The following is an 8,951-nucleotide window of genomic DNA, read 5'->3' as shown; positions in this document are numbered from 1 at the left end:
GCAAATGCACGCGTAGGAGTTCACGCCATCGATGCAGGTGCCGCCGTTTCTACAGGGGTTGCTCTCACAGTCGTTAATGTCTGGGGAAGGAGGGGACACAGAACCTGGGTGAGTGCAGGACCAGCGATGCCACCGCCAGTGCTCTCCTAGGAGTTTCAAGCTCCTCCCGAGAAGAGCCACCCGACACCGCCACGCTGAACTCCATCAGGACTGTCCTGCAACCTGACAGGCAGCTGGGGAAGCAGGGGCCTCCAAAGGGCAACCTGTCCATTCTACTGAACATCCTCACACGAAGCTGCTCAGTGAGGGTCAGGAAGAAACTGCGATGGAAGGCGGACCCCCCTACCTATGGAGGTTTCACAACCTTCTGAAACATATGTGCTAAAGACCCCAGAGGCATCAGTGATCTCAGTTAAGCACCACCTCGGTCTTGGATCCTAGACGGCACCCCTGAGCTGGTCTTGCCTAAAAGGATCCAGGCCCCAGCCCCGCCCCCACGGCTAGGCCAGGCAAGGTGGGGCCCTGACGCCACGTGGTCTTACTTTCATGGCAGTACGTTCCGGTGAAGCCTTTGTTACAGTCACAGGTGAACTTGCCTCCCGACTGACTCTTGCACTTCCCGTGCGGGCCACAGACATTGGAGGAAATGTAGCGCACCCCTTCCGGCGTGTCATTGGAGGCCATGGCCACTGTGCAGCTGTCAATCACTGCAAGACAGACCCGGGCTCAGTGCCCCGCCAGGGACCCAGCGTTCCCAAACCCAAGACCCAGGCCGCCTGCTCTCCCAGAGGCAAGTGCCATTGGCTACTGAGGATAAGAAGCCCCAAGGCACCTCGGGGGCCAAGATGGCCATGTGCTGCATGCACTGTGACAGGCAAAGCCAACATTCCACGCAGAGGAGAGTAGTAGTTGCTTTTTTTTTTTTTTGCGGTATTTATTTCCTGTGGAGCCGAGCAGCTCATGCACGCAGGCCCTGTCCACCCTTCCTGCTACATCCACCAATTCTGCTGGAAGCTGGCTGACGAGGAGGAACGGCTTTCCCCTCCACTCAGTGGCACACAGGGCTGCAGGACGGACTTGCAGAACCTAGGGCTAAGCCACCTCACACGGCCACAGGCGCTAGTTACATCTAAGTAAATTAAAGTTAGGTAAATCAGGGTTTCTACTTGCCCCGATCGCTCTCTAAATGCCCTGGACCACATGTGGCCTGAGGCTCTTGTACCTGCTGGTGCAGAGACCACCAAGGCAGAAGGTGCTGCTGAAGTGGGTGCCCCAGGCAAAGTCTCGGCTTGCAGACCAGCCCGTCCCAGGACAGGATGCTAAATGAATTTCCTTCTCTCCCCAGGCTACTTGCAGGCATGGCCCCTCCACTGGCGGCCTGGGTAGATTGTTTCCACGTGTTCTGGCTTCCCTCCAAAGGGGCTATCAATCTACACTCCCCTCGAGTGTCCCAGGGCAGTGACAAATGGCCAGAGAGGAGGAGGAGCTTCGCAGAGGAGCCAGCGTTGAGCGGGGCAGACGGTACCTTCGCAGGGGGTGGTGCGGCAGTGGTCTTTAAGGTGGGAGCAGTTCTTGCCTTCATAGTCCTCAGGACACTTGCAGAAATAGTCGCTGGCTCGGTTGTAGCACTGGGCACCGTTTTGGCAGGGATTGGGCTCACAATAATCGATGTCCAGCTGTGGGACCAGGGACCAGGCAGGGAACAAAGTAAAACAAAGGCGTGATTACGACTCCTCTGGGGCAGCGGCCCCCGGAACGTGACCCTTCCAACTGCTTCCGTCAGGAGGACACGCAGCACGATTTATAGCTGTGTCCTAGACACTGTCCAGGTAAGCATTTGAAAAAGCAGGGCAGAGTGGGAGAGCGCTGGGTCTGAGATGAAACAGACAAAAAGAAGGGGCGGGAGGGAGGTTCAGGAGGGAGAGGATACGTGTGTCCTCATGGCTCATTCACGCTGTTGCATGGCAGACACAACATCGCACAGCAATTATCCTCCAGTGAAAAATAAAGAAATCAACAGACACCCGGAAGACAATCACTCATCAGTCTCCTTTCACGGCTTATCTCGAAGAGATCCCTAGTCAAGAGGAGACTCCAGGCAGTGTTGGGGGATGGAGGGAGAGGAGGAGACATCTGTGAAAACCTGGCCATCTGCGCTCCAGCCTGGCTCACCTGACAGAGGTTTCCAGAGAAACCAGTGGGACACAGACACTGGAATCTGTTGATTTCGTTCTGACAGTGACCCCCGTTGAGACAGGGGTTGCTGGCACACTCATCGATGTCTGTCTCACAGTGATCACCTGCATAGCCAGGTGGACAGATACAGCGATAACCGTTAACCAAATCCTGGAGGAGGAGAAGGAGGGGGAGAAACACATGCATTTTTTTCGAGGTGCTGCACAAACACGGGGCTTCGGTGGTTCAACGTGACTGTTTCGGTTCAGCTGATTCACTGAAAGAGAGGCCATGCGTTTCCAAACGTGACAGAGGAATTTCTATGTGCATGCCGTCAAGACGATTCCCAGGAGGGAGGCTGGGGGTAACATGAGCCCGGGTGAAGCGTCCAGAGCCTCACTTTTCATCTGCAGTTTAAAATCCCCCAGGGACAGAGCTTTCCGGGGGTCCCATCAATCTTTAGGCTTGTTGTCAATCAGTAAGGTTTTGACTGAAGCAAAGATTTACATACCCGACAGGAGGCATCATTCTGACACTGGCCGACGCAGTCATTAATATCTAAAAAATAAACAAGCCATCACATCAGAGGGGCAATTTACATTGAAATTGGGCTTAATTGAAAAGCCTTCTCCTCTCAGGACAGATTAAAAACCTCCAATCAGATTTCCTGTGTGCTTCCCATGAGATAAGGTTATTACTGGGTGGGAACACTCCCTAATTCTTCCAGACTGAGCAACTGTAACTTCACATCATTGTTTTAACCACCTTATCAGTGTACAGCCTTTTTACCAGCTAATGAGCCTGATAACAAGTATGTTTTCACTGAACACTCCTTCTCCAAAAACATTCCCTCTATAAGGTTTTCCTTCTACTCCTCAAGTCTTAAACCTGGAGCCTGACTATATATAGCCGGCCAACACCTTCAACACCCTGGCGTCAGGAAAATCAAAGTGCTGAGAACCTCACTCACTTATGTCACAGTTTTGACCCATCCAGCCTGGGAGGCAATTGCAGTAGTAGCTGGCAATCAGATTCTTGCAGGATCTGGCATTTACACAAGGTTTGGCCTCGCATTCATTTGCATCTGAAAGAAAGAGGATGAACAGTGAGAAATGGGGTTCTACCCCCACCCCAACCCTCCCACACCCACAAAAGAAACCACCAATAGTTTGTCTGAAGTGAGACATTTCAGTAAGCTCGCTAAATAAGAGATACTATCTGGAACATCTGAATCCTCCTAGCCATGATCTAATAAGGCACGCTGACTGATCACTTCCCAGCTGCTGTGAACAGCCAGCCCCCAACCAGAGGGCAGAAAGCACCAGGCACTTCTGTGCAGAACCCAGCGCAGCCTAGTTGCTGGGATTTAAAAGTGGCAGAAAGAATGCAGACAGCTCATTCCTCATGAGATCATCCCCGTTTGGAACCCAGCTGAACACTTCTCGGACAGACGATTGACATGGTTCGAGGAATCCCACGACTTTCCCACAGGGCCTCCAAAAGCCAGGCCATTTGCATACGAGGGATTTCTCCCAGGCTCGCTGGCGCGACCCTCGATAATAAATGACTTCTCGGGAGGGACGGCGCGTGAACTGGCACAGCCGGTCACATGCATCTTCCCCAACAGCTCGGAGGACTCACGCTAACCCTGGTGCGGGGGCTCTCTTACCTAACTGGCACGTTTTGCCAGTCCACTGGGGCGGGCACACGCACTGAAATCCATTAACCAAGTCCTGGCAGGTGCCCCCGTGGGCACAGTTATTTGGAGAACAGTCATCAATGTCTGTTCGACAGAGAGAGGAGAGGGTTGGCAACTTAATCTCAGTCCATTTGATAATCAGGTAGTTTAACACCACCCCTCACATGAGGGACCTTCACTTAAGAGCAAGGCACCTGAAGTGACAGCCACGATGACGGTAAGGCCCGATTTTAGCTTTAAATCCCCCACTGGCCCAGTTCATCTAATCCCCGACCTAAGCAGGCAGGAGAGCCAGCTGGATTCCTAGGCGTCAGCCCTTGGTAATTTGGGACACCATCTCTGCCCACCTTTATTTCTAAAGAAAAGTTTCATCTCAGCTCAAAGGTAGCTAAGGAGCAGTAAGGATAAATAACTTTCTTCACTGGTGAAAAAGATCACATTCTTATCTGCTCACAGAGTTCTCCCAAAATAACATGCCTGGGGTACCCAACCTCCCACTTCTGCACTGGACTCCAGGGCCTTTGGAGGGGTGGTCTCCTGCACACTCAGGAGGTGGCAGACTCTCCCTATGAACCTGCTCGCTGAGCCTTCATGCCCCAGGAAATGGGAAGAGAGGACGCCACCTTTCTCTGTTGAAACAGGGCACGGCTGGCAGCAACCAGAGTCCCACAAGCAGTGGGGGCGATCCCAACCCCGGGCCAATCCTTAACTGTGTCGCCTCCTGCTCTCAGGAGTAGATGACAGCGGACCTCAGGCCTGGCGACACCCCAGGAATCCAGGGGCTTGTTAAGGAGTACAGACTCCCCACCTCCAAGGGAAATGGTAGGACCCACAAATCTTGGTAACTCGGTAGCCCTGGTCCCTCTTGGAAAATGTTTGTCCCCACAATGAACTTCAGTAGTGACAACCTCCCCCACAGGTGGTGTCTGCAGGGCTTCGAGGAGAACCAGCGCCCCCAGGATTCAATCCAGAGGAGGCGGGGCTCCAGGGGGAACGTGCAAAGGGAGAAGCTTTCCCGGGGAGCCTCTTCCCGTCAGAGCTGCACGTGCTGACTTAGGAGGCTGCCTCAGACAGGGGAGCCCCTCCCACAGAGACAGACCCGGCACTGAGATGACATGGGGCCTCGATAGCCCTGCATCTCGACACAGTGATCCGCAGCCCCCACCACACACCACACCCACCCCCGCACGGAGAAAGGACACGGGTCAAAGCCCAGACTTACTTGTGGAGCACGTAGGGCCAGTCCAGCCCGGAGAACACTCACACTCAAACCCCAGGGAGGTCTCCTTACAGCTGCCTCTGTTGTGGCAGGGATCAGAGAGGCAGGCGTGCTCCGCTGTGGACACCAGAGGGCCATCAGCATGGGACGCCCACCAAGAGGCTACCGGACGCAAGCTCCCCACCCACCCCACCCAAAGCCCACCCCTGGGCCACCAGCTCGAGCTTGTTCAAGAAATGATGCATATACACTAACATGTGTAAATGGATAGCCAATGGGAATTTGCTGAATGACTCAGGGAGATCAAACTGGGGCTCTGAAATAACCTAGAGGGGTGGAAATGGGTGGGAGGGAGATTCAAGAGGCAGAGGACACAGGCGTACCTGTGTTAACATAGGTACAACATATTAATTCATGTTGATGTATGATCAACAAATCAAACCAATGTTGTAAACCAATCATCAATTTAAAATAAATAAATATTAAAAAAAAAAAAAAAAAAAAAAAAGAAAGCAAGCAAGCGTGGGACACAACCCTACTGTGTCTGGGGAAAAAGGAAGTCATCTTTCTTGCTAAGCTCTGGTCACCTTTCTCCCAGCTTCCAACTGGAAGCTGGGTCACTGCCCTGCACACGCTGCCCCGATGCAATCAGCCACACCCAAAACACCTGAGCAACTGGAGGGAGGTTTCAGACAGCCAGGGAGCTGCTGGGAGCACAGGTCTTAACACCGGAGGGCAGTTTCACCTTTTCCAAGTCTCTAAGTGTATTTGAGTTGAGCAGACAGAAAGAGTGGAAAAGGGGCTTTCTTTGCACCTAGAGCGCTTACCGATTTCACAGTTGGGCCCGGAGTACCCTTCGGGGCAGGAACACTGGTATTTGTCAGGCCCTGTGTTGCTACAAGTTCCCCCATTGAGACATGGCTGGTGGGTCCCGCAGTAGTTGAGATCTGCCAAAAAGACCCCAAAGAAGTCTCAAAGATCAGAGAGACGGCCCATCTGCTGCGTTCCTAGACCCATTCCTCTTTACAAACTAAAACCAAGAGAAATAAACCCAAATTCACAGCGTTAAAGGCAAGTTCAAGCAGATTTGGAATAAAAGCCCAACAAACAAACATAAAGGAAAGTGGAAACCCAGTCCCCGCATGGACGCACCTTTGTCGCAGAGCTGGCCGCCCCAGTTGGTCTCGCAGAGGCACTGCCAGGGCTCGTTACACGTGCCGTGGACGCAGCCGGGGTGCGGGATGCACTTGTCGCAGTACAGGCCCTGCCAGCCATACTGGCACCTGGGGACACACAGCACGCCAGCCTTACCCTCCAGAGCTGGCGGGGAGAGCCGAGCCAGAAAATACAAGCCCTCGAAGCCCAGGCTTGCTAGTTTTGGTGACCGCCTGGTAGACGCTCAAGGTCCGTCCAGGGGTTCCCTCTGAACAAACATTTTCACAGTGGGACCGAGGGCCCCTCCCAGGCCCAGGTGACTCCCGACAAAAGGCAGGCTGTCTAGGGAGAGGCCCTCGCAGGGCCTTCCTGCACAAAGCCCCTCTCTCTTCTCGGGTTCCTGCAGGAGCCCAGGGTGGGGAATCAATCAAGCCCTAGGGGCGGAGGAGAGGGATCTTCCTCCAGTGACAGCAGCCACGCACAAGTCCTGCAAATGTGGTGAGTTTTACACCGCAGCTCCACTGGGGTCCCTTTCAGAGCAAGGCATGACCCCAGCACACAACAAGGCATCAAGATATCAAGGGTGGCAGAAAACTGCCTCCCACGGAGGCGTCCTGAGACGGGACAAGGAGGGAGGAGGCACCCTTCCTCGCAGAGATAGGGTTGGATCTCTGGACACATGTCTGCAGGGACAGCGAGGAAAGCGGACCGTGCTCAGAGCCAGCTCTGTGGGTGACCTATGACCCATCATCGTGGCTGCTTATGCTCTTTATTCTATAGCAGTTATTTCTCACTTTGCAAAAACCGAGTCAACTCAGTTTATCCAGTATTGGGGAAGGGAGGTGCGTTTCCTTGATAAATAAGCGCATCACTAATCGGACTCTTTGGAGGCCAGAGAGTGCCTTTGATCCTCAAACAAAACCAGAAGCACACACCTTCACCTGGGACAGGGCTCAGCTACTCTTCCCTCAGGTTTCAAGCCCTCTGCAACTGTGTCTTCTCAGAAATCCAGCTTCAGCAAACAGGTTGGAGCAGAGGGGAGGGGGCCCCCATGGCAGAGTGAAGGGGGAGTAAGCAAGGGAGAGCAATAGGCAAGCATTTCCACGGTGGGCCCACGAAAGCTGTGTCAGAACCGTCTCCCCCTTCCCACTCAGCTGAACTTGGGAAAACAAGCACCCCAAGACGCAAAGGCTTTCTGCTTCCAGAGAGCTGAAGGCAAGTTAAAAATCTTCGTCATGGGAAAATTATAGGGATCCAGCTAATGGCTAATCACCCATGGCCGCGAGTCAACTTAGCCCCTGAGAATTCTGACTAACCACTTCCTAACTTCTAAAAGCAAGCCATCCACGCCCCAGTACAAAGAACCACCAGGATGTGCGGTTTAAAAATCAGACACAGGATTCCGGTTGATCTGAAATGAAACTTCAGTCTAAATGACAAATGACTATTTAATGGAGTAAAAGAAGAACAAAGTCAATGCTTTGGTAGCAATTTCTTTAAAAGTGGACCCTCAAGTTGGTGGGAGTTCACGGTGATGCTTTTGATACTCTTAGCCTAGAAGGTAGATATTAAGAGGGAGTTGATTTTGAAATAGCATTCTTGTCACTGTCTTTCCCCTATTCCCTCCCAAATGAGGGCTTGCTACACCTCTTCAATTTGCTTAACAAAATGCAAGAAGAGACAGCTGAGGACCTGCCCTCAGCTCTTAATTAATGAGAGCTGGATCCCCAAGCATAAAAAAGGAACCACAAGAGGCCACGGATGACTTCAAAAGAAAACAAATAAAAATACTGACCCTAAAACAGGCATCCACAAAGCTGTCCCAGTTTAATAATATATGATTAAGGTTCTCATGAGAAATTGAAGCGACTTTCCTCACAGGATGATTCACAATTAAGTTTGATATTATTGGCAGGCTTGCAATGAAGCAAGACCGTGCATCCAGGAAAAGGAACCCAGGTCGACTGGGGAGCAAGAGAGGCAGGCAGGTTCTCTCATGTGGAGGAAACAGAACAAAAACACACCCTTGTCGGCCACCATCCAGAGGGCTGCTTACAGGTCGCGGGCCATCCAGCTACGGAGCAGCAGACCGACCAGAACTTCCTCTGGCCGCAAGAGGGTTCTGTTATCATTTTTCTTTCAAGGGAAGGGGAAGGAGCCGGGTGGAAGGCTATGCAAATGCCGTGTGGGAAAGTCACACCTTCAGTCAGTAAGGGCCTGCGTGTCCAGGCAGGAGTGGGAGGGAGACTTTGAGAGAGGAAGGGCTCAGCTCTGGAGACAAAGCCTGTTGTTCTGGCTGGGAGGGCCTCCCCTGGCAGCGGCGTGTTCATTCTGATGACGGGAGCAGAAATCAGCCCCTGGCTGATAGTCATCTGAGCCCAACACAGGCGGGTGCCCGCGAGCTCGGCTGCTCTGAACCCGCGAGCACCCTTCAGGAGCAGGGCCTGCTCCCCACGACGGCGCCAGCTGCCCCCACTGGTAGGGTCCGCCCCAAACCCCCTCGGCTTCCGGGAGCATAACCGCCTCTCTGGAGTGCAAGGACAGGGACATCTCAGAGCAGCCTCTTCCGTTTGACCTCAGTGGCCCTGAGCTCTACTTCAGCCTCAAGCCTCAGAGCTCAGCGCTCCTGGCGGCGAGCAGAGGTGGCAGGGAGCACCCCGAGGTGCAGGCGACCAGGGCGGTCCTCTAGACTTTCTGAGCAGC

General features: G+C 53.2%; 1 protein-coding gene across 1 annotated transcript in view; it reads right to left on the bottom strand.

The window, feature by feature from the left end:
- JAG1 (jagged 1) overlaps positions 1-8,951 on the bottom strand; it is a 46,942-nt gene that overhangs the window by 17,777 nt on the left and 20,214 nt on the right. The window contains exons 8-17 of the mRNA XM_010834234.1: positions 6,246-6,376; positions 5,921-6,040; positions 5,097-5,210; positions 3,845-3,958; positions 3,146-3,259; positions 2,687-2,733; positions 2,173-2,346; positions 1,526-1,676; positions 543-707; positions 1-80 (exon numbers count right to left, since the gene is read on the bottom strand). Of these exons, the coding sequence (XP_010832536.1) occupies positions 1-80; positions 543-707; positions 1,526-1,676; positions 2,173-2,346; positions 2,687-2,733; positions 3,146-3,259; positions 3,845-3,958; positions 5,097-5,210; positions 5,921-6,040; positions 6,246-6,376 (1,210 nt within the window). The remainder of the gene's footprint in view (positions 81-542; positions 708-1,525; positions 1,677-2,172; positions 2,347-2,686; positions 2,734-3,145; positions 3,260-3,844; positions 3,959-5,096; positions 5,211-5,920; positions 6,041-6,245; positions 6,377-8,951) is intronic.

The sequence above is a fragment of the Bison bison genome, unplaced genomic scaffold (genome assembly GCF_000754665.1).
Source record: "Bison bison bison isolate TAMUID 2011002044 unplaced genomic scaffold, Bison_UMD1.0 scf7180017864030, whole genome shotgun sequence".
NCBI lineage: Eukaryota > Metazoa > Chordata > Mammalia > Artiodactyla > Bovidae > Bison > Bison bison.
Note: the sequence above shows the minus strand (reverse complement) of the source record. Positions and strands in the feature narration are given on the sequence as shown.